The sequence below is a fragment of the Salvelinus sp. IW2-2015 genome, linkage group LG3 (genome assembly GCF_002910315.2).
Source record: "Salvelinus sp. IW2-2015 linkage group LG3, ASM291031v2, whole genome shotgun sequence".
NCBI classification, from domain to species: domain Eukaryota; kingdom Metazoa; phylum Chordata; class Actinopteri; order Salmoniformes; family Salmonidae; genus Salvelinus; species Salvelinus sp. IW2-2015.
The window spans coordinates 3920845-3947285 of record NC_036840.1 but is presented as its reverse complement, the minus strand read 5'-3'; the positions used below and the strand labels follow the sequence as shown (position 1 = coordinate 3947285).

General features: G+C 43.1%; 1 protein-coding gene and 1 pseudogene across 2 annotated transcripts in view; one reads left to right on the top strand and one right to left on the bottom strand.

The window, feature by feature from the left end:
• LOC111982643 (protein lin-7 homolog A-like) overlaps positions 1–16336 on the bottom strand; it is a 33096-nt gene extending 16760 nt beyond the window's left edge. The window contains exons 1-2 of one of the 2 annotated variants that reach the window (XM_024014250.2): positions 16166–16336; positions 3293–3411 (exon numbers count right to left, since the gene is read on the bottom strand). In XM_024014250.2, coding sequence (XP_023870018.1) covers positions 3293–3411; positions 16166–16202 — 156 coding nt within the window. In that variant the 5' untranslated portion in view covers positions 16203–16336. The remainder of the gene's footprint in view (positions 1–3292; positions 3412–16165) is intronic. The other variant, XM_024014256.2, reaches the window with a different exon arrangement.
• A 6447-nt stretch (positions 16337–22783) lies between these two features.
• The window catches only part of LOC111955751 (acyl-CoA synthetase short-chain family member 3, mitochondrial-like), a 37841-nt pseudogene continuing 34183 nt past the window's right edge, over positions 22784–26441 (top strand).

Sequence of the window (26441 nt, the reverse complement as noted above, 5' to 3'; positions counted from 1 at the left end):
ATATTGGAGCTTTTTAGGTTGACCTTAATGAACCCAGTTGAACTCAGTCTGACAACACTAGTTACTTAGAATGAACTTAACCTTCTGTTCTGATAATTCATTGGGGGAAATAATCTCCAATTACATAAAGAAAACAGTCACAACATGGAACAAATTGCTGTGTTCTTTTTGCCGTCAGTTGATGTTGTGAAGCTCCAGGAACATACAATACATACAGGTAGAAGAGCGAGAGAGAGAGAAAGAGAGAGAGAGTGAGATTTGAAAGACTTGCACTCCTGAGCATAATTTCTACCTCATTCCCCCTCCTGTTACTATGCATCCATCTTACCTCCGAACTCTACTTTCTCCTGTCCCTCGTGAATATACTCTCTCTTCTCTCCCTCTCTCTCCTGACTCTCCGGTTCACTGGGGCGTTTACCACGGCAGGCTTTCATTAACCCAGATCTATTTAACCCTGTGGAAGGCCATTGTGCTTGGATGGGCTGGGGCTACCAGTCTACCGTCAGCCTTACGAGGACGCCACAATGCCTGATAGTGGAGAGAGCTGCCCAGAGGGTGCCTGCATGACGCGTGTTAACCATGGCTCCCTGACCGTCTCCTCTCTTTACTGAGACGAGGAGTGGAGAGCAAAAGGGGAAGGATGAGACGGAGAGAGAGAGCTTGAAGAGCTCTCCTTCTTCTCTCTCTAGCTGCAGAGTTGAAAGGGGTCATTTGTAGAAGCGAAATGGCATTTAATAAACTGTTCATTCACAGACCTTCCCTCGCTCTGTCAGCATGACACAAAAAGAGAATATTAAACACACAGAGATAATTAAATGAGTGGCTTTCAGCCTTTAGATCACAGTAAATGTAGTAAGAGGCTAAGGTCTGCCCCACGGAGCGGCACACAACCTTTCCTTTATATGAATTCAAAGTGAGACCCGTATTCATATGCCACTATTCCATTATCATCAGGCTACTACAACTCTATGATCACATAATTGATTCAGTTCATTGGAACAGACTATGCTTTTCTTTTGCAAGGGAAAAATACCTGCATTGTTTTGTGACTAATGAAGTTCATGATTCGATTTCATGTGTGGTTGAATCGTTGCTCAGGCCTCTCGGAGACTTTCATTCAGGACCAGTTCTTGATATGCATTAAGGGCTTTTAAGTCAAGCTAACAGAGTGGCTGGAAATCATCATAAACTCCATCATTTCCAGCTGGTTAGCGCTCCCAGTCGTCTTCCCTGGTGTCCTTCCCTTTCCATTTGCAAAGCAGATTGACTCTGACGACTCACTTTCTCCGAGCTCCGAGATGTCATTGGTAGACATGGTTGGGAAGAGCAACGCTCCTCCTCACTCCATCTCTCTGTAATTGGGGGTCTTTCACCTTAGCAGGCATTTCCATCCTCCATCAATTTCCCCTATCAACAGTTAGCCAGTTAACCCCCTCACCCATAGCTAGGCTGATTCATGTGGCTGTAAATTCTATTGACACTGTGAAGAAGGTTTTCAGACGGATCACCTCTGTGACTTCTACAGTAGAGACATGATCAAGCTACCCTGGTCTGTGGGATTCTGTGTCTGCTCATCAGACCATGAAATGAGCTTCACCAGCAGATATGAGACGAGGGGAACAAATCAAATCGCTCAATTATAATACCTGGTGGCCCCAGCTTAATGCAGTATAGGTCATCTGCATTAATGAAATGACATGCAGGTGAATCCCAATACCGCGCAACAATATATGGCTCTGACGCAACCCCTAATCTTCCTGTAATAGCTGTGGAGGAAATGATTTAATGACCTACTATGTTGTTTAATTGAACATACTARGCTGTTTTTATTTGGAGAATTGTCCATTGTTATATGTTAGTATTTTGCTGATACAGYCTTGTCTTGTGTGACTTAGTCATTTGTCTGGGCGTACAGATAAGAACCGTGTAGGTGTGACTGCAGTATGTGACATTCTGTTTTAACAATCTACAGGAACTTAGARGTGTGGAAACATGCAGGCTTGAACGGACAACGGTGGCAATGTTGAGTGGTTGTTTTGATTGCTTCATTTTTGCAAATCTAAGAATTAAGTTGTTTTGAAGAATAAAGTCTCTCTCCTTTTGGTTAGAATCCCCACGACGTAGCTCTCTCAKCTACAAAGATTTCCCATCTGCAGACATATTACAGCACAGAACAGGGGTCAGATGAGATCAAATGTGACTACATTACGATTAACTCACCAATGTAGCTCAAAGAGGCTCAGCAGTCTAGTCCTGCTATGTCAGGGTATTAAGAGCGAGCCGCTGGGAAGTGTTTTACGATGCTCGTCACTATCCATAGTCTGGGGAAAATGTGCATGGAAAAATGTGCATGGAAAAATTTGCATGGAAAAATGTGCATGTGCTAGAAAAGTGAATACAGGGGTTGTGACCGCATGCTGGATTGTAAACACATGTGACACGGCACGTATGACAAGGTATTGCTCAATTCACATAAACGCCATGTTCTCTGCTCTTCCATAGAGACATGGGAGCATTTATTGTCTTGGGAGGCTGTTAATCCAATAACCACTGACGTGAACGCCACWGCTGTTGAATGTTGCAGCGTAACTTAACTGTATGTGCTGATAACGATCTCTGTAATAACAGCAATCATCCTCATGGCCACGACCACTCATCTTCACTCTCCAGCTCCTCTAGCAGTCAGACCTCTACGAGAAAGAGCCATTCTGCACCGTGGCAAAGTGTCAGCTCACACAAGGACGTCATTGACTGGAAACTATGGCCGGTCAGCCTCGGCATCTAATCCAAGCTGATCCTCTCTAGTTTCCCTGGTGACTGGATGTGTTGTTGGTGGTTGAAGTGTTTCTCTCGCTCTTTCCCTCTCAATGGCCAGCTGTTGTAACCTAGTCTGTAGGGTGTTGCCTAGCTGCTACTCCTGGCAGAGACATGAAGCCTCCCCCACCACCAGGCAGCACCAGGCTCCAGTGTCTCTGCCTGACTCCCAGGCCAGGCTTCTCTCATCCTGCTGTCCAATGAAAGGGCCAGCCCTCTCTGACATTTCCTCTAGTGGATTAAATTTCCTACTAGATGACCTCAGTCTGAGTATTGATGGCCCTCTTACTCTTCCGTCTGTGTGTCTGAGCTGACCGTGTCTGGGAAAACACACCTAAAAGTCTGCATTGTTGTGTAGCCACATTTATTCATTAAAATAACCATCAGTCACCTGTGGTCAATTTCCCTGTGTTGGCAGGAGCAAAAGGACCCTGGGGCCGTGGGGCCGTGGGGCCGTGGTGCAGGGGAATCGACTCACCTCTCTAATAGCTGTGCAGAACTCACTCTGCAACACCAACTTCAGGGACTGCAGCTTGTGACCCGGGACGTCCCCGGACTCCTGTAGCTTCTCCAGCAGCTCAATTGCCCTGGCCACATCTGACAGAGAGAGAGAAAGAAAGACAGAGAGGAGAGAGGGAGAGGCAGAGAGAGAGAGGAGAGAGAGGGAGAGGGCAAGAGTAATGGAGAGAGGAAGGTTATGAGGAGAGGTGGAGAAGGCTCAGAGAGAGAGAGAGAGAGAGAGAGAGAGAGAGAGAGAGAGAGTGAAAGAGAGAAATGACAAGAAGGAAGAAAATGCCCCATTGAATTACATTAACCTCAGAGCCTTGAAAAAGAAGTCCGGAGCGAATCGATAGAGAGGATAATGGAAAAAAAACTGAGTCAAGGCCAAGGGGAACAAGAGAGAGAGAGAGAAAGCAATCCCAGCGTAGTTTGCATTAGGCCTGCTCCATGCATGAGGAAATGGGGGGCGGACTTCGAGGGAGGGAATTGTTCCGTTCAAAGCGAGCGATTCCTGGCAGGAGCCGGGCACCGCGGTCATTAGCTCCTTTAAAACAAACCCATGATGCCCTGAGTTAAAGACTTTGACTCCCGTGTCTAGTAAACTCTCCACTCCTAATTATCATCCCCTGAAGAAATCCAGAGTAAAGCAGATTATTTTCACACTCTTAGAGACAAACAGGGAAAATGAAAGAAATGAGAGTACATGCTGGAAGGGGAGAGGAGGGGTTTGGAGCCTAATCGTTGGGTGTCACGTTCTGACCTTAGTTCCTTTTATATGTCTCTATTTTGGTTTGGTCAGGGCGTGAGTTGGGGTGGGCATTCTATGTTTTGTTCTATGTTTTGTATTTCTGTGTTTGGCCTGGTATGGTTCCCAATCAGAGGCAGCTGTCAATTGTTGTCTCTGATTGAGAACCATACTTAGGTATCCTGTTTTCCCACTTTTGTTTGTGGGTGGTTGTTTTCTGTGTCTGTGTTTTCACCATACAGAACTGTTTCGATTTTCATTTCTTTCATTCACTTTGTTATTTTGTATTTTCGTGTTCTGATATAATAAATTATCATGCACACTTACAACGCTGCATTTTGGTCCGATCCTTCATATTCCTCATCAGAAGATGAAGACGAAGATCATTACATTGGGTCAGTTGTTTTAGAAGAAACTAAATAAAAAGCAGTTGGTGGATAATGTGCATCTGTCACCCTTTATCCCTTGAGCATGTGCAAAGACCAGCGAGTCGCTCCAAAGTGATCAAACCACTTGTAATCAGCTACAGATGTTATATTCTTCCTACCTAGCTTGATGTCGAACACAGTGACACAGTGCCACTCAGGAGGGAAATTGCAAGATGATGTATTGGAGTCGATAATATAGCTTAGACGTGACAAATGAAACGTRGTTAAGTGAGTCTACTTTATTAATCCAAGAAATATCSAACTGCATCGGAATAGCAAGTGTATACTGAGGCTAAGTGCAAGGATTCTAAACAAACATCTTAAACACTATTACCCTGGTGTTGAACTAGCGCCATGTTCTGTACAACACCAACAGAATGAGGTAAACACCCGACGATGTTTATAAACATCATGCRGAACCCAGGGAGGCTGGACTGAGACGGAAGACAATCTATTGTAACCCGGTGAGGCAGAGAGGAGACAGAAAAGCTATTACCGTTTACAGACCTAGGGCGAACTAGGTAAGAGGAGGGAGAACTGCATACATAGAACTGTGGTTGTTTAGGCAGGTTTGTTTTGTGCCTGTATTAGGCAGTCAAACAGACATACAAGGGCACAACATTTACTGTTAMTACACAAGTATACATGGACAAAGAACATGATACCCAGAGTACCAGCGTGGATTACATTAAACCAGAAGAAATGGTGGGGTCGATTTTCATCAGGATTGGTTACTGCAAGCCACAAAGTGTTGTCAGGGAGATCTTTACAGGGCATTCATCACCCTAACTCCACGACTCCACTCAGCATCTTCTGTAATGATGGCCAAGTGTCAGCCAAGATAATATCGCATAGAATGTTCTATAGGATGTGCAAAAAAATATATGTTTTATTGTCACATACACCGGATAGGTGCAGTGAAATAAAACAAATTACAGGGTCAGCCATAGCAAATTAAGGTTATGTGCCTTGCTCAAGGGCACATCGGCTGATTTTTTTTCACCTTGTCGGCTCAGGTATTCAAACCAGCGACTTTTCAGTTACTGGCCGAACACTCTAAGCCTAGGCTGAGGCTCGGTGTGGGTGGTATAGTCCACCCTAGAGGCAGGTTGTTGCCTGACCTGTCAGACTTTGTCAAGAACCCTAAACTACGGGGAGACGAGAGCAGAATTAGCGCTGGTCCATAGGGAATCGGACACAGGAAAGGGGACACTTTTCTCTGAACCTGTGAGTGTGAATTGAGGGATCTAACAGTATTCATTACTACTTTACATTACCCCTACAATGGTAATGTAGCTAATGTACAGAATTTCCATCAGATTGAATAAGAGTCCAATGAGTCCCTAAGTAAGGTGAATGAGGTTGTACAATATTGTGTACCATATCTGTAAAAAAGAGAGTTAGCATTTCACTAATGAGTGGCCAGTAATCTGCTGGTATTATTCCAAGCAGCCTGGTTAGTTTTATGAGTGTTTATTTCTCATTATAGCGAGGTCAGGGCCAGATCAGGAGAGCTTTTGCCTGCTCTCATTTGCTCATTAGCACCAATTTCTTCATCCACGTCAAGGTCTCTGACGAGGCCTCCGACATTGAGCAACGCTTCAATGATTAAGATTTCTAAAACATTTTTGTTTATAGATGGGATTTTTCGGGAGGTCAGTTTTTGTACTTTGACGCTACACTGATCAAAAACAATAGTTGGGATTCTCCACCTGTTCAGCACCACTTTCAAGCAGTTTGACTTTCAACTTCTGTCTGGGGAATTAAATAAATACATTCTTTGAAATAAACTGGGTTATAGGCTAAGAAGCTATTTTGTAAAAGTAAAGCTAACCGTGTTTGGTTGCTAAAGGGAAGGATTTCGACCGGGTATCAAGTTGTTTGAAAGGAGAAAGAGAAGAAGATCTGGCAGTCCGGAAAAGTGCGGAAAAGTTTTAGGCTACAAGCAGTCAAAGGCAGTATTTTAGACCCCTATTTGAATAACAAAAAAATCGCAAATATTGTAACGACGCCATAAATGTCATGCCCCATCTCCCCTATTCAGACTGTCCAGTGTCTGAGCCCAGTCAGCCAACACACCAGCAGTAAATAGGACCTCTTGTTACCAGATGTGACAGTTGTTATCCCCCTAGACCAGTGATGAGGGCTAYACTACAGCAGAGGCTCTCCTGCTCCTAGAGTTATTACAGGTCATAGGTCACAAAAGCCTCCCCTCTCCAGCAGTTGCATTTCATTTGCTGCATCGTGACACTTATCATACCCATCATCCACACTGCTTCCCTTGGTCTGCTAGCTCATCCCCTCTGCAAGCACTGTCGTGTCAATTTGTTTCAATAAGTAGATGGCTATTTGTGGACAGAATGTCTTGGACAGACCGTGGATAGTGTTGTGTGATAATTGTTGTAGAACATGCAGCAGTAATAGAACACCATCCATTCCTGTGAGGAGCTGCCTACGTCAGGCATTTCTGCTGGAATCCTGTATTTTGTCTACGGTGTGAGGACTGAGGAGTGAGACATCAAATGGTTTCCTTTGTGTGTGATCTAAGGGGTATAAACCCACAGGGTACCCACAGGGTATAAGATTTGCTTGGCAGCCCAGGGTGATTTGCAGTTTCAATGACTATGGGAATCCAGGCACAGAGTTATGTCACATCCAAATAGCTTAGTCTGCAACGACTCCCAAATAAGACACGTTACAATGACGCGTCACATCAAATCCCTGCGTGGTGCATTCAGCCACATCACCTAGGAGACCAGCTGAGAACTTATTAAGTCCTTATTATAGTTGGCTATGTAGACACACACAGACCAGTAAAACCATGGTAATATTGAGCTACACCACCAACAGCAAGTCCCTCAGCCTACAATACTAATACAAAGGCAAACCGCTTTAAAAGAGTAGCTCTACACACCACTAAGAATACCCTCACCGCCCACATGGCGTGGCCCGTTACCAAGCCGGAGCCACTCCATGAATAACTACAGTACATCTGGAGGGTAACACACAGTCAGCCAACACGATCCTGGCCTGCCTTACTAACTAACACTCCAACCCATCTGAGAGAGGAGCTTGAGAGTATGCATGGATCTGGCCCCCTCTCTCTCTCTCTATTCCACTTCATTAAAAGACCGTGTCTCAGTGAATCCCCAGGATACCAGTCCTGTAGGCCTCTACAGAGCTCCTCTCTTTGGATTTCCTCACTCCACTGTCCTCACTCCACTGTCCTCACTCCACTGTCCTCACTCCACTGTCCTCACTCCACTGTCCTCACTCCACTGTTCTCACTCCACTGAGATGGATTCACTCAACCACTAAACCATTAGCATTCTCCTCGTCGTTCCTCTTCTCCACACTCCAATGAGACTTCAGCCCCCTTAGCGCTTCACCAACTCTAGAGATGGACTCAGGGGGTCCAGATGTCCGCAACATCTGTGGGACTCACCCTTCCTCCCTCCGCCACAAAATTAAAATATTTAAAGAGCAGTTACTGTATGTTCAGCTTTAACGCTGACACAACTGCAAATCGATGTTGCCATTAGAACCTCTGCYAGGCATGAGCACCGTTTGCAATATAAAAAAAAAGATCCTGTTTCATTTGACACATATTTTCAAGGGAAGACAAAGGTGTCAAGGTGATACTGCTGCTCTTATTGGAGGTGTAATTAAGGATGGGAGCAAGAGATACAAAACAATGGTTGTTCAAAGTTAAYCATACAACTCCTAATTCACATGAATTCAATCTGTGAAGTTYGGGAGGCATGTCTCTTGCCTCAGTATTCTAGAAGTAAATAAAGTATGAAACACCAGTACATTGCTATGCATTGAGTAGTCAGGAACATTGATGCTACGAGCCAAACATCTGACCTAGTTTAACTTCTCTTTGCCACACAGCAGTGAGAACACATTACCATTGCCTGATTGGATGAGCTGAAAGTAACGAGACGTGTTCTTTGGGGCGGTCACATAGGGCTCTCATCTACCATTTTCTATTTCAACAATCACTCCTGACTGGGTAATGACACATTTCTCTATTTGAAAGGTTTATCATCCGTCTCCAATTACAACAGAGAGTGAAGCAAACTTACTGTTTACTGAAATCCCTGTGGCCAACTTCAACTAAAATGATACTGTACGTCCTCCAGTGTACGCATGAATACATTCCTAATGGGCCTATGTATGTGTCCCTAACAGTAATAAAGACAGAAATAAAAGCAATAGAACCAAGGCCAATAAAAATAATATCTGAATTCTTTGTGGGAAAGAATTCTTGAGGCAGCCAACAAATAAAAGATTTATGCTCATTCTGATTCATGTTCTAATGCAACGATGAAGGTGGGAGGGTGCCCAACTTTGGAAGAGAAATATTCTGAAAATGCTGTTGAAGTGTTATTGAAAGCAGTGTCCACTAAAGAGCCATTTCCAAGAGGAATCAATTAATTAATAGTGCGTATCTAATTAGCTATTAGTCTACTATAGTCTGTTTCTGTGACTGACAATGTAAAGACATTTTGTGGTAAATGTGTTGTGATAAATCTGTTTCTGTGACTGACAATGTAAATACGTTTAGTGATAAATCTGTTGCTGTGACTGACAATGTAAAGACGTTTAGTGATAAGTCTGTTGCTGTGACTGACAATGTAAAGACGTTTAGTGATAAAACGGTGCGGTGTTGCAATCTTACTGCAAAGACTGCCTGCAGAGTCTGTTTATACTATCCAGGTCTGTTCCAAACATTTGAACTTCTACTTTTAAAAATCCACCTCTCTAAAAACAAGTCTCTCACCGTTGCCGCCTGCTATAGACCACCCTCTGCCCCCAGCTGTGCTCTGGACATTATATGTGAACTGATTGCCCCCATCTATCTTCAGAGCTCGTGCTGCTAGGCGACCTAAATTTGAACAGCTCAACACCCCAGCACCCTACAATCTAAGCTTGATGCCTCAATCTCACACAAATTATCAATGAACCTACCAGGTACCACCCCAATTCCGTAAACACGGGTACCCTCATAGATATCATCCTAACAAACTTGCCCTCCAAATACACCTCTGCTGTTTTCAACCAAGATCTCAGCGATCACTGCCTCATTGCCTGCATCCGTATGGGTCAGCGGTCAAACGACCTCCACTCATCACTGTCAACGCTCCTGAAACACTTCAGCGAGCAGGCCTTTCTAATCGACCTGGCCGGGGTATCCTGGAAGGATATTGATCTCATCCCGTCAGTAGAGGATGCTGGTCATTTTTTTTAAATGCCTTCCTCACCATCTTGAATAAGCATGCCCCATTCAAGAAATTTAGAACCAGGAACAGATATAGCCCTTGGTTCTCTCCTGACCTGACTGCCCTTAACCAACAGAAAAACATCCTATGGCGTTCTGCATTAGCATCGAACAGCCCCCGTGATATGCAACTTTTCAGGGAAGCCAGAAACCAATATACACAGGCAGTTAGAACAGCCAAGGCTAGCTTTTTCAAGCAGAAATTTGCTTCCTGCAACACAAATTCAAAAAAGTTCTGGGACACCGTAAAGTCCATGGAGAATAAGAACACCTCCTCCCAGCCACCCGCTCTGAAGATAGGAAACACTGTCACCACCGACAAATCCACTATAATTGAGAATTTCAATAAGCATTTTTCTACGGCTGGCCATGCTTTCCACCTGGCTACCCCTACCCCGGACAACAGCACTGCCCCCCTCTGCTACTCGCCCAAGCTCCCCATTCTCTTTTCTCCCAAATACAGTCAGCTGATGTTTAAATGAGCTGCAAAATCTGGACCCTTACAAATCAGCCGGGCTAGATAATCTGGACCCTTTCTTCTAAAACTATCTGCTGAAATTGTTGCCACCCCTATTACTAGCCTCTTCAACCTCTCTTTCGTGTCGTCTGAGATCCCCAAAGATTGGAAAGCAGCTGCGGTTATCCCCCTCTTCAAAGGGGGACACCCTTGACCCTAACTGCTACAGACCCTATCTATCCTAACCTGCCTTTCTAAGGTCTTCGAAAGCCAAGTCAACAAAACAGATTACGACCATTTCGAATCCCACCACACCTTCTCCGCAATGCAATCTGGTTTCAGAGCTGGTCATGGGTGCACCTCAGCCACGCTCAAGGTCATAAACGATATCGTAACCGCCATCGATAGGAAACAATACTGTGCAGCCGTATTCATTGACCTGGCCAAGCCTTTGACTCTGTCAATCACCACATCCTCATTGGCAGACCTGACAGCCTTGGTTTCTCTAATGATTGCCTCGCCTGGTTCACCAACTACTTCTTCTGATCGAGTTCAGTGTGTCAAATCGGAGGGTCTGTTGTCGGCCTCTGGAGTCTCTATGGGGGTGCCACAGGGTTCAATTCTTGGACCGACTCTCTTCTCTGTTTACATCAATGATGTCGCTCTTGCTGCTGGTGATTCTCTGATCCCTCTACGCAGACGACACTATTCTGTATACTTCTGGCCCTTCTTTTGACACTGTGTTAACAACCCTCCAGGCGAGCTTCAATGCCATACAACTCTCCTCCGTGGCCTCCAACTGCTCTTAAATACAAGTAAAACCAAATGCATGCTCTTCAACCGATCGCTGCCTGCTCCTGCCCGCCTGTCCAACATCACTACTTTGGACGGCTCTGACTTAGAATAGTGGACAACTACAAATACCTAGGTGTCTGGTTAGACTGTAAACTCTCCTTCCAGACTCACATCAAACACTCCAATCCAAAGTCAAATCAGAATTGGCTTCCTATTCCGCAACAAAGCATCCTTTACTCATGCTGCCAAACATACCCTTGTAAAACTGACCATCCTACCAATCCTCGACTTCGGTGTGTCATTTACAAAATAGCCTCCAAAACCCTACTCAATAAATTGGATGCAGTCTATCACAGTGCCATCCGTTTTGTCACCAAAGCCCCATATACTACCCACCACTGCGACCTGTACACTCTCGTTGGCTGGCCCTCGCTTCATACTCGTCGCCAAACCCACTGGTTCCAGGTCATCTACAAGACCCTGCTAGGTAAAGTCCCCCCTTATCTCAGCTCGCTGTCACCATAGCAGCACCTACCTGTAGCACGCGCTCCAGCAGGTATATCTCTCTAGTCACCCCCAAAACCAATTCTTCCTTTGGACGCCTCTCCTTCCAGTTCTCTGCTGCCAATGACTGGACGAACTACAAAAATCTCTGAAACTGGAAACACCTATCTCCCTCACTAGCTTTAAGCACCAGCTGTCAGAGCAGCTCATAGATTACTGCACCTGTACATAAACCCACTACAATTTAGCCCAAACAACTACCTCTTTACCTACTGTATTTATTTATTATTTATTTTGCTCCTTGCACCCCATTATTTCTGTCTCTACTTTGCACTTTCTTCCACTGCAAACCAACCATTCCAGTGTTTTTTTTTTAGTTTTTATTTTACTTGCTGTGGTGTACTCACTTCGCCTCCATGGCCTTTTTATATTTTTATTTATTTATACATATATTTGTTTGCCTTCACCTCCCTTATCTCACCTCACTTGCTCACATTGTATATAGACTTATTTTTTTTCACTGTATTATGACTATATGTTTGTTTTACTCCATGTGTAACTAGTGTTGTTGTATGTGTCGAACTGCTTTGCTTTATCTTGGCCAGGTCGCAATTGTAAATGAGAACGTGTTCTCAATTTGCCTACCTGGTTAAATAAAGGTTAAATAAAATAAAATAAATAAAAAATAAGTCTGATGCTGTGACTGACAATGTAAAGACGTTTAGTGATAAATCTGTTTCTGTGACTGACAATGTCAAGACGTTTAGTGATAAGTCTATAATATACAGTACTGTGCTGTGTGTTACCTTGAGATTTCCTAAAATCATATCAATGACAGACGACCACAGAAATGATGGAATTATGTTGATCAAATACAATGTTCAAACTATAAACAGCATGGTGTCTAAAACAGTCACCAGTTCCAGAATGAGTCAGCCTTTCAAGTACACTGAGTTCACTTTCTGCTCTACTTTGATGACTGGATTTACTAATGRGGCCATCACTCTGGATGTGTCATAAGTAGATGTGAAGACCACYACAAGCAGCTAGCAATGCTGCTGTGCTGAAACACACCAGGTCTGTGCTGTCCTGCTTTAGGCACGGCTAATTTCACTCTTCCTGGGGTCCAAGCCTTTCAACGCCGCAGTTATTAAACAATGAGTGCTTCACRGCTTTCTACACTTSAGTAAGAGTCTAAACATGATTTTGAGCTGTTTGCTTAACTGGGCAGTGCTCCAATATCCTCACATAATTGCCCTGTTGATAATAGAGGGCATAGCTGAATAGAATATATTTTCCAATATCTGCACGTTGTTTCAATAAAAATGCTGTGCGGTGTAAATAAACATGTCCAATTAACTCAGCTGGCTCGTTAAGACATGGTGCTGATGAAAACAGAGGCTGTAACGCAGGTGCATCTTCTCCATCTCTACTGGGACATCTAAGGTCCTAATAGAGAAACGTTTCATAGCTGATTGATTCAAGACTAGTCTGAGCTATTCCTCACTCCCACATGTAATGTTTCCCAGAGCAGTGCCCTAACACTGGCACTACCAGACTGACTGATTTACACATGCCAGAATAAATTGCTCCGGAGAYGCCATGCCATCTGCCACTTCCCAGTTTGACCCGCGTATCCTTTGTGCCGTTGGCAACCACGCTGAAATTACCACACAAGAACCTCTACTGTGTTCATTCTCTGGATGAGTAGAGGAACAGGCCAGCAGGGGCTTGCCAGACACAAGGCCAGCAGGGGCTTGCCAGACACAAGGCCAGCTCCTCAACAGGAGAGCTTTTTAAATGGACGCACCTCACTTTATCAATCCCCCCCATAAGCCGAGTGAATTAACACTAAATGGCCCTGCAGTGACATTCCTGACTATAGAGGGGAAATGAATCACTCCTTAGACGGTCCCCATCAGGGCTCATTAGCCTAAGGCAGAAGCGGATAACACTCTGAACTTTGTTTTTGTCTCCCTTCSTCTGACTGATTACCTGGCAGATGTCCATCCCAAACAAATGACATTTCCTTTCACTGTGGTTCTAATGAGAGCTTACCCAGAGCTGTGCCATTCTAAACAGCTCTCCGTTGATGAAATTGCTGAGCTGGCTGTTCACCTCACCTGTAATCCCTCCTCTCTGTTATCACCCAAAGCAAGGTACAGTGGGGAGGTTGCTGCGCAACAATGAACAAATCCAGTGACCTCTGCAAGCAAAGCAAAGCCTGTCTGCAGTATGGTGAYACAACATGCTTAGGYCCCTGAYTAGGCTATAGTTTGTTGCCCTTTCTCCCCTGTGAATAGACTCAAACAAAGGATCAGTGATAACTTGCAAGGAAATGTGTGGTTGTTCTATATTTATTACGGCAATAAACCATGCATGGAGAGCATCAAAAAACGATTGACTTCCAGATTTCAAGCTTCTGCTCTCCCTCGATTTTGGCCTCTTAGTAAATCCACTGTAATTTCAGACAGCACAGAAACCTGTTAGAGCATCTGTGTCTTCCTACACCGCTCAATCAGCAAATAGATAGGAATTCTGCTCACAAAGGCCTCAAATGCCTCTCCATCAGCAAATATSTGGCAGAAAGAACACATTTCCCTGTGATTACTGTACAGCCTCAGCCTGACTGATATTATTAGGACTTCATGGCACKCAGTTGATGAGAACTCTCACAGTATCTCTATCAATTTCAATAGTCTTGGCATGCCTGGAGCCGGTTAGTGTTTGAATGAGAGTCAATCGTCGAAGGAGAACTTTGGTGCCATGAGCAGGGAGGTTCCAACACAGGCTGTTTCTCCACAGGACAGTGGCGTTTGAGTCATTTCCTGAGACAATAGCAGGAAGTGCAGTCATGACCTCAAAGCACAATGTGAGTTTCCCGCCTCTTCGTGTGTGTGACAAATTCCTAACACATCCTGCTTTCAACAAAAAAAACAGGCTTCTTTTCAATATCAATGACAGTGTTTCTTCGCTAGTGGCAGCAGCGACAAAGGACTCTGTGCAAAGACAATGACAGCTCTTGTAAAGCTATCATTATGATCCCCTACATGATCAKTGCTGCAGGGCAGTGACCACTTAATGTTACTGTGCAAAGCATGTGGATACAGCAGCAACCTGAATGTTCTCTCTGAAATGATAGGGGCTCTGACTCACTAGTCTACCTATGCAAACCCAATGGAAAGGGTTGAGTAGCCTATACTGGCATATATATTTCAGTTTAACTGGGGAGAAAAAAACTCTTCCCCAACGTGTCATATAACGCAGCTTCTTGTTTATCATTTTGCCCTGTATCATGTTTTTGCCCTTGCACCCACTCCCCATTCAAGCTCGTATACAGTATGTGAAGACGTTTGACTAAAACCGTTATATTATCCGTTATTCCTTGGGTATAAAGACAGGTCACTCGCTGATGATCCTCGGTCGGGTTTACATCCATTCCATCCTTCATGATAACATCCAGGCTCGATTACTCATGCGCAATGCTGTGGTCAATACAACGTAGAGAGGTCACCATTTGTAATTTTCCAATTTAGACAGATGTTTATATCCTCTTGCCTTCTACATTCCCGTGAGTTGTTTATTCCAAGGCGTGTACAGTTTTTCCTACGGTCACTAACTGTTGTGGCAATCATTCAAAGTGGGCCCATGCCCATTACTTTTCCCAGATGTATCATCTTTCTCTATTTTTAACACCACCCCTTTCGTTTGTGCCATGCAGCCACACTAATGTATTTCACCACCGGATTCGTTCTAAGCACTCTGTAGGCTACACATTTACAGACTAAAACGTAGGCTACACATTTAATCTGATTTCCCCAATGTCCCCGTTTCGAATATCAAAATTAAAGAATGGTCAGGAGAAGCTATTAGAAGCTATCCATCTGTTATCATTGGACAGGCAGGCTACTGTAGGAAAGCAATATCACCTGAAGTCCGCGTGCAAGTCGACCTATTACTACTCCGAAATATGACGTAGGCTATAGGTAGACTACATTGTGGACTCAACCTTCCTTTTAGAATAATGCCGCAGGTGAATTAATTTTTCACTGTCGACAACGGGTATGCTATGGGGTGAAGACCTGTACCCCTTTCTTGTTCACTGTCCAAATGACCATTAGTTTCAAGAAAAATATAAACCAATTAAAAAAGCTGTTTGTTATATATTCTTAAGCCTACCCATCCAAAAGTTGTATGATGTCTAGAGAAGTAAGGATTTAAGCGTGATTGGATTCCTGCCCCCAATAAATTATTTCTCCCAATCACGAAGTGAAGAATACAGCGAGATAATATTCTATTGGATGTTACATAACAGAGATAAATACACTCTATTCATATGCAGTGGGATGTAATACTGTGCGTTAATAACACATTTGTTATAATATTGCTGAACAGCATTATTTAATTAAGCCGTTTTATCCAATTTTGCAGAGTGCGCACCAAACGGTCCAGACATTTTATTCCCAGCAAATAACGGTATCCAGCGAGAGAGAAATATAAGCTGACGAATGTAAAACTGAAATAATAGCCTATAGTAGTTTCAACTTAAATGTGGTCCGCCAATGCATCGTTCGCTCAAGTTTCGGGATCCAGAAATAATTCAACAAGAAAGCGAATCCGACCATTGTGCGTCTTACCTCGATCCAGAGTGAGCGTTTGGACCTCTGTCGCCATGGCTGCTGTTATGGGGAGATATAGCGACTACGGTAGCTGCAGCATCAGAAGCAACTCAAGCTTAACCGGCTAGTGAGAGCACAGAGCCCGTCGGTGGGAGTGGCTGGAAGGGAGAGGGGATTACCTCCCGCGCCGCTGCTCCACCGGACTGACCCAATGGTCCTGTCAAACCGAACAACCGCGGGATTAATATCTTTATGCAAATAATTGAGAGTGGATGGAACTGGATTGACCTATAGCCCAATTGACTAGCTGATATGAACATTTTGATATTGAGTTCTTCCCTGACAATTTCATAGGCAACCTGTGTGCTCATGGCAGGGGATTTTTGTTGTCCTGCAGCCTAAGGCTGATATAGTAGTCTACAGTAACCACAAAGTGATAAACAGATTTCAATGATGGCATGGAACCGCAGCTGATGAAGGGTTTATAGATGAATCCCCATGTTTACAGTACTGTAGAAAAGAGACCCATGCATAGACAGGAACTAGCTCTGGGCTGGGCTCTCTCTGTATCTCTGTTGCCTTTACTAATGCCTGTTGCAGCTACAGCTTAAAGCTGTGGCAAATCTACTGCATGACCTGTAGCAGTGTGGCCAAAAACCAAGGAGAATTGAATTCCGCCCTCTCCGTAGAGGTTGTGCTCATTCCCATGCCCATGGGTACATCCTTTAGAATGGAGGAAGCAGGATTTAAACAAGATGACATATCACACTGCAGGCTACATTTCATAAGCCTGGACATTTTCATTTGTAAATGCTATTATAGATTTAAAGCAAATGAGGGACATTTTTCAAGATGTATTCAGCTGGCTGACTTTTCGGTGCACAATCAGTTATAAACTAGACAACAGTGTTTAAGTTTCAAATGATTCCATTTCTTTTTTAATTTCGTCTAGGCTCCTCTCAGCGAAGTCTACTTATACATTAGAAAATCAATGACCTCACTTTCAGGTAGATTTCCATTCTAATGTGGGAAAGTGTAYCAATGGAAGAGAATATGACTCTGTAGCCTACCAGGTACCATTGCAAGCTTGTCCCTACCAGGTACCGAGTCAATGTGCGGGGGTACAGGTTAGTTGAGGTAATATGTACATAGGGGTAAAGTGACTATTTTTAGATAATAAACAGCGAGTAGCATCAGCATAAAAAAGGGGGGGGGTCAATGCAAATAGTCTGGGTAGCCATTTGATTAATTGTTCAGCAGTCTTATGACTTGGGGTAGAAGCTGTTAAGGAGTCTTCTGGACCTAGACTTGATGCTCCGGTACCGCTTGCCATCACAAACGTAGCCAGAGCCGACCAAAAACAACGTAGGCTAGTTCACACAAAAAAAGCAACTGTAGTATACAGGCTACTGGTTTTATTTGACAAGCTTGCCAATGTTWCCCTGGTGCTTGTGTGTTTGRGACATGTCACAGATACTTGTGAATACAGCAACAAGATTAGAAGGTGTCKTCTTGTCAAATTGATAACTCTGCTGCTTTTAATAACTACAAGATAAGAAATTATTGTCTGGACAGGAGTCAGGAGATCCATGCATCCATCTACTGGATCAATTCTCCCCGTCTCCCTGTTGCAGATTATAGCAGGAGGAGGATGGCATCCTGGCAAKCAGCTTCAGTGTATTGTGCTGTCACTGATGTTGTTACCTGTTGATTTCAACCTCAACAACCCCAAGAGCAATTTATCAATCCTTGAAAATGGGGCTTGATCAGATCATCTCTGCAACCCTGAGCCTTTTACCTCTTGGATGGTGCCGTCTGCACATAAGCAATGGTATTTGTTTGTTCCCGACTTCCTTAAGTGCTCTCTTTCTCGCTCCCTCTCTCTCTCTATCTCTCTCTCTCTTTCACTTTCTCCCTCTCTCTATCTCTCCCACCCTCTCTCCCTCTCTCTCTCCCTCTCCCTCTCTCTTTCCCTCTCCCTCTCTCTCTCTCTCTCTCTCTCTCTCTCAAACACAAACTCTATCTCCTGAAGTAGAAAGTATCATCAATTTAGTAATCAATTCACTCTCAGTTGCAGGGCCTGAAGAGCACTGCAGTCTAATCCCCTCCTCTTTTTAAAAGCAGAAATGTTTCCCACACGCTAGCGCAGCAGCCCATATGGATGTGAGCACATAATCTTCCTGTGTCCTCTTTCTCACTGGCCTTAAYCCCTCCCTCCATCCCACCACTTACCATCCGTATACAATTTGCATCTGCATGCAGCTGGGTGGAGCTGCTGTGCGGTTGTGATGCGCCAGCACATATGGTCTGTGTGGAGTTGATTACAAGTGCAAGTCGAAAAGCACTTTAAGATGAAGGATACAGTATGGAATGGGTTGCTGAAATGCAACCTTGAAAAATGGCACAGCGGTACACGGTAGTATATAGCCTCGTTGTTGTTATTTTATTGTTACTTTTTTTACTTTAGTTTATTTAGGAAATCTTTTCTTAACTCTTATTTTTCTTAAAACTGCATTGTTGGTTAAGGGCTTGTAAGTAAGCATTTAACAGTAAGGTCTACCTACACCTGTTGTATTCGGAGCATGTGACAAATAAAATGTGATTTGATTTGACATTCTGCTTTGCCATCGCAGTGGTCCAGACTGTTCAAATCCATCCAACAGGCAGCTGTTGACAGCTGATCAAAGAGAGCAGTGAGGAAATCAGTGTCAACATGTGGGTGTCATGCTGGCACTGCATGTCAGCTCTTCTGGAAAACATATCCTATTCCCTATGGAGAGGGAGGGAAATGCCATCTACATATCCTGTATAGTGGTACTATGACAGACACATGAGGCATTTACCTTATGCATTCAATAACTTTCATTCAACCAGCCTGGTCTCGGCAGAAAAGGCAGGTAACACGTCCAGGTGTCAAATGAGTATAAATCAGATATTTGACCTAGTACTAGCGGTTAAGATCGTTGGGCCAGTAACCAAAGGTCATTGGTTCGAATCCCAGAGCCGACTAGGTGAAAAAACGATTGATGTGGTTTGATTCAGATTCAGAGTGTTTAATGGTCATGTACAGGGTTGAAGGTGTGATTGCAGCYTACAGAGAAAATCTTAGGCTTCGAGCTCCAACATGCYAGACTTGAGCAAGAGCCTCTGCTAAATGACTAACATTTAAAAKTGTTAAATGTAGCCTACTAGTTTGCATTTCTGATCTCTGAGAAGCCAACATTTTTTCTAGATAAACTGGCAACCATCCAACYCAGTCACAGCAAGTCAGTCATGMGATTGGAACTGTGAGGAAATGGTTCAGAAGTAGCTACTTCAAAATGACTTCTGACAAATCACTTAGATTAARGAAACTTAACATCTACTGCGCTGCTACATTAAACCCAGTCACACAGTAGGGTATAAAATTACAATCACTGTAATTACAACAAACATTGTCTCATAAATCCACTTTTATGCTGACATATTGTAACATGGGTTTAAAATCAATCACAGTACGATAAAATAAMAATTATATAGACTTTTACACAGGCTTCAACCTGTGTAGTCAGTGAGTGGACAGTGCGTTTTGGTCCCATACAAACTCACACTGACTCCTCATATCTAACAGAGAGGGAGAGAGGTGAATGGAAGAGCCCTTATGGTTAAACCCAGTGCAGACCGTTTACAGGAGATCATTGAGTGTCCACTGCACGTCCGTGCCCCGTGCCAGACACAGAATGGAAATGAAGCAAATCCTGCTAGCAGCACGTGCTCTACAATAGGAAGAAGTATTGCTTTATCMCTGGGTACTGGGATTTACAGAGCCCTTCAGGTTGGACAAATTAAACCACTGGGAGAATTGACAGCCTTTGACGATCCAAGGTTTTGAATGTAGTCAACGACTCCTGTCCTGTACATGAAAACACAATCTCCCTTTTGATGACATGGTAGTAATTAATTAATGACGAGCAAGCAGAGGTACAATCGAGGTACAGATCACAGTGGCTGATCAGAKACCTGTACAAATCCATGGTCAAATCCAAGACAGGCTRTTCCCACACAGCATCAGCATTCACCAAATMTTGTGTGGTTATCCTTAGGAATATTCTCCAGACTTTCCTAGAGGGAATTGTTGATATGTTTGAATGTTAACATTTATATTTATTCCCATTTTAGTACATTTATCAGCCACAACATGACGCCCACTCTGTATTCAAGAGCATGTTGTGTCTCAACCGCTGTCGGGCACAACACAAAAAACTTAGATGGTGTAAAATAGGGTCTAAGCTACAACATACTGTATGTGAATATGATGTTTTAGTTTACACGTAATTGACATTAAAGGTTTATTTTTTTTAAATCGAGAAATTATAAAATAGTTTGACAACCCTGTTGTTAGCTTTTAATTATATCAATCTCAACCGTTGGTTATCTTTTCCAGTGATGAAGACATGGATGTCTCGTGATATGGTGAAGTATTCAAAATGTGTCAACTTTGAGCACCTTTATCTCTTGAATGTTTTGACATTCAGATCCAAAAGTCACTTTCTGAGCACTTCTATGATGGTCAAATATATATGGAAGGTTTCGTTCAAATCAAAAGGGATTCTGTCAAAAGGTGATTGAATTGAGATGCATTTATCCTCTTACATGGCACTACTTGGAATTACGTGTTTAGCACTGACTGATGCCTGAGAAACCCACATGGAAAACATTGGTCAGGGCATTTGTAAATCACATTGGACTCAAARGCCAGCCAGATTGATGAGTTGCTCAATCATTGTTTCCAGGTACCAGAGTCAACTCAAGACAGGTATTTTTCTGGGGAGTAAGCAGCATTGTGGGTAATTARCAGAGACAMGCTGATGACATTGATGAAGTGCAGGGGCCGTGGGGGAAAACATCTGAGCCGACAGCAGTCAATGAACGAACGACGRCGGCAGTGRGACGAGATAAAGGTGTGCACAAGCAAGTCTTGTGRAAGCACTTCAATCAACATGTTTGCAAGACTTCCCACATTGCATTGCTKTTCACTCTAGTAGGTTTATAGAGGCTGCAAGTGACATGGGAAGTGAGACAGCAATCTTYATCAATAATAAAGCACATTAAGTGTTTTCACTCTTGCGCTTGAGGAGACYAGACTTGACTTCGTATGGCCATTTTACAAATACCCTCAYGGRTTTTCRGAYGAGCTGCTAACTACAATATTTMCCATTAAMCTGAGTCCTCAATAGATRATTTAAGATCAACTTTACCCTAAAGGACCTCAYGATTTCCGAGTGTTTCAAATAAACAGACAAGGTCATTTTGGTAAGGGGCCTGAAGCAGGGTACACAGTATGCAYCAAACTCTGCTCACRGAACACCATTCAACTTTTTTTTGTTATACTATTGTACACAGACAAATTCTCTTCAGATCTGTTGGTGAGCTGAGGATTCAGCAACACGACATTAGCAACTCATATTTTATATGGATATAAGACTAATATTAAACAATATTTATGTGCCCAGATGCTATCCTGGATTGAATTTGGTGGGCAATGCCTTCACCCCTGTTCATGTACTTAAGTCTTTTGTATCAGAACAGCATAGATAGAATAGAATAATGTATTTCTTGGCTTCACAACATTAAAAGTTGAACTAAAATAATTTATTTTATGATGGTCAAGGTATTTTATAAACTGCCTTATTATGAAGACAATAGTAGATATGCATCTTTAAATATCTTATGAGGAAACTTTGATAAAGCTGTCAAATAAAAATCTTGGGTAACTTTACAACCACTCCCGATGTTCTTATTAGGTCTATACTTTGTAGATGTTCCTGACAATAGCCAAGGCCGGATTACGAACAGGTATGCAGGGTCAAACTCAGGGCACGCGCCCGGGGCCCCAACCCATTATAAAACTCACATTTTTTCTTTCTGATCACAAGGGAGAGGTTGTTGTCCTGGACTCCTTGTAGGCTGCCTCGTTGTTGTCGTTGATCAGGCTACACTGTTGTGTCATCGGCAAATGTAATGATGGTGTTGGAGTCATGCCTGGCCGTGCAGTCATGAGTGAACAGGGAGTACAGGAGGGGCTGAGTACGCACCCTGAGGGGCCCTGTGTTGAGGGATCAGCGTGGCGGATGTGTTTTACTACCTATTACACCTGTGGGTGGCCGTCAGGAAGTCCAGGATCTATTTGCAGAGGGAGTGAGTGTGTTAGTCCGGAGCTCCTTAGCTTTATGTGATGGCAGTCTATTTGAGGGCACTAGTGGTTGAACGCCGTGAGCTGTGTCAATGGAAAAGCATCTCTCACATAAAGTTGAAGTCGGAAGTTTATATACACGTTACGGTTGTAGGTGCATTAAAAACTTGTTTTTCTCACCACTCCAGAATTTTTTATTAACAAACAATCTAATTCAACACATTCAACACACGTGATCAAGACAAATGAGATGATTTTGGCTACAGGAAAAAGGCGGAAACCACCTCCGAGCCACGCCCCCATTCTTCATCGACGGGCTTGCAGTGGCAGCAGGTTGAGAGCTTCAAGTTCCTTGGTTCCACATCACCAAACAAACGAACATGGTCCAAGCACACCATGACACTTTGATGAGTGGGCACGAACAAAAACCTATTCCCCCTCAGGAAGACTGAAAAGATTTTGGCATGGGTCCCATCCAGATCCTCAAAAGGTTCTAACAGCTGGCGCACCATCGGACGAGCATCCTGACTTGGGTTGCATACTGCCTTAGTATGGCAACTGCCCCCCCCCCCTCACACCAACTTGCCACTCTCTGTTGTCATCTATGCATAATCACTTGTAATTAACTTACCTACATTTAATACTTTGACCGGTCAACTAACCGGTGCCACCGCACAGTACTCTGTACCGGGACCCTGTATTCATTGTTATTTTTTTAACTGCATGCCTCTTCAATTAATTGTTACTTTTATTCTTGTTCTTATCCATATTTTTGAAACTGCACCTGTGTTAGGGGTCTCATGAGTATGCATTTTCACTGTAAGGTCTTACACCTGGTTGTATTCTGCGCATGTGATAATAAATTTGAATTTGAACTTGTGAAAGTGACAACCGTTTAATTTTCGTCAAAAACAGTCTATATATGTGAAAGTAGCTTTGAGACGGCCTGCACATGCCCAGTTCGGCGCGAGACAACCTTTAGACTCGATGACGTGATCTGTGCACTACCGCCACCTACTACTTTGGAGCTATACAATTTATCCTACTACTTGAAAGCATTAGATGTGTGGACGATACATTTAGGTACACAGTACATACAGTTAGTAGTCTATGAATATCCAATAGTGAAATATCATGCACGTGTGCTTAATTGTCTCATATTTTGTAATGGTTGTCATAATTAATTTTGTGCACCAAGGTCACATTATTAAACCATGTATAGCTGTTCAAAGTATTTGATGGCAGACCTCACKAGATGAACCTTTAATTCTGCATGGTAAAAGTCCCATATGCTCTCTAGATTGACCTCAGTGTTGTAATAGTGTTAAAATCAAGGCATGGCTAGTGAGCGACTGTGCATGATGTCTCATCTTTCTGTGTGCGTGCATATTTAAAACAACAGGAATCCAGACACCATCTGCCTGTCTCAGCACCTCAGTACCTCAACAGAGCTCATAACGAGTTGAGAGTCCCYTTTCATCAAAAGATCTGGGGTTGTACATAGATCCTGTACGTTGCAGGAAAAACMGTCATTTTTGACTGTTCATCTTATCATACACATTCTCTAATTGTAGACCAAGCTACAATGTGCTTACTGTTATCTTTATGTTATTTCATAACATTGATAGATCTATAGTGAAAGTATTAAAGTAGTTATTTTTTGTCTCTTAATGACAATATGCTGCCTCTAATGTGGGGTCTTCTCTTTGTAAGGTTCGCCGGGGGGAAGTTGAATGTTTGTCACAATGCGGTGGATCGCCATGTCGAGAGCGGACGAGGAGATCAAACGGCCATCATTTATGACAGCCCAGTGACTGGAACTAAGCAGACCATCACTTTTAAAGAACTACAGGAACAGGTAATGATCTCAACCACTTTTAGAGAACTACAGGAAACGGTAATGATCTCAACCACTTTAGAGAACTACAGGAACAGGTAATGATCTCAACCACTTTTAGAGAACTACAGGAACAGGTAATGATCTCAACCACTTTTTAGAGAACTACAGGAACAGGTAATGATCTCAACACTTTTAGAGAACTACAGACAAGGTAATGATCTCAACCACTTTAGAGAACTACAGGAACAGGTAATGATCTCACCACTTTTAGAGAACTACAGGAACAGGTAATGATCTCAACCACTTTTAGAGAACTACAGGAACAGGTAATGATCTCAACCATTTTAGAGAACTACAGGAACAGGTAATGATCTCAACCACTTTTAGAGAACTACAGGAACAGGTAATGATCTCAACCACTTTAGAGAACTACAGGAACAGGTAATGATCTCAACCACTTTTAGAGAACTACAGGAACAGGTAATTGATCTCAACCACTTTAGAGAACTACAGGAACAGGTATGATTCTCAACACTTTTAGAGAACTACAGGAACAGGTAATGATCTCAACCACTTTAGAGAACTACAGGAACAGGTAATGATCTCAACCACTTTAGAGAACTACAGGAACAGGTAATGATCTCAACACTTTTAAGAACTACAGGAACAGGTAATGATCTCAACCACTTTAGAGACTACAGGAACAGGTATATGCTAGGAACAGTAATGATCTCAACCACTTTTAGAGAACTACAGGAAGTAATGATCTCAACCACTTTTAGAGAACTACAGGAACAGGTAATGACTCAACCAACTTTTAGAGAACTACAGGAACAGGTAATGATCTCAACCACTTTAAGAGATACAAGACAGGTAATGATCGCAACACTTTAAGAACTACAGGAACAGGTAATGATCTCAACCACTTTTAGGAGAATACAGGAACAGTGGTATGATCTCAACCACTTTAGAGAACTACAGGAAAAGGTAATGATCTCAACCACTTTAGAGAACTACAGAACAGGTAATGATCTCAACCACTTTAGAGAACTACAGGAACAGGTAATGATCTCAACCACTTTTAGAGAACTACACGGAAAGGTAATGATCTCACCACTTTAGAGAACTACAGGAACAGGTAATGATCTCAACCACTTTTAGAGAACTACAGGAACAGGTAATGATCTCAACCACTTTAGAGAAGCCTAAGGAACAGGTAATGATCTCAACCACTTTTAGAGAACTACAGGAACAGGTAATTGATTTAACAAAACATCTTCACACTCTACATATTCATTTAGACTGTAGGACATCCCTCTAAATATACATTTTCACCCATATGTTGTAACATAGTATTGCCTCTCCTAAGCAGCTTGAACCCCTTCCCCTCCTCTCTGCCCAGGTGTCCAGGCTGGCTGGGGTCCTGGGGAAACACAGGTTGTGGAAGGGCGACCTGGTGGTCATCTACATGCCCATGGTGCCCCAGGCCATGTTCACCATGCTAGCCTGTGCCAGGATCGGAGCTCCGCGCAGCCTCATTTTTGGGGATTTCGCCTCCAAGGAGCTGTCTGTCCGCATCGACCATGCCAAGGTCAGCCGACCATCATCGTTTCACATCGTGTCTCTTTAGTTTGATGTGCTGGATGACACATCCCTTTGTTCTCTCAATTCTGTTTGAAATGGACCATGCACTCAAATATATTTTGCTATTTGGTATGTTCTCCACTGTCAGATCTGTTTAATGGTTGAATGGTTAAATGTGAAATGTACATGCCACATTTATAGGACTGTTTATAGAAGAGTTGATGGCCCACTTTCACAGTCACAGAGATAGTAAAATTACAGTAGATAAAGGTSTCACTGAAGCCAAGWMAAGCACTTTGTTGGAGGGATTTCATCGAAGCAGCAGGGATATTAGCCGGTATGCGACTCTGATGCTGAATTGCATGTACTGAAATCCTTTTAAGCTATATAAGCCAGACCTTCAAGCCTTTTAAGTTTTAGGCCTATATAACATTCAGAGAGGAGCACCTCCACTATTGCTGAAGATTCCTCCTCAAACATTTGGGTAGAGTTGATTAGCCTGTTTTATATTGTATTGGAAGGAATTAAAAATTAGAGACACTCGTTCTATGTTGAATGAGACAGTAATTTCAGATKCCTTATTAAATTTGATCAGTAACCCGAGGAAGGTATCATGGTGTGCAGATAGTAATTGAGAGGTAATATCGGTCATATTGCCTCTCATATTACCTCTGAACATGGCCTTTCAGAATGTTCTA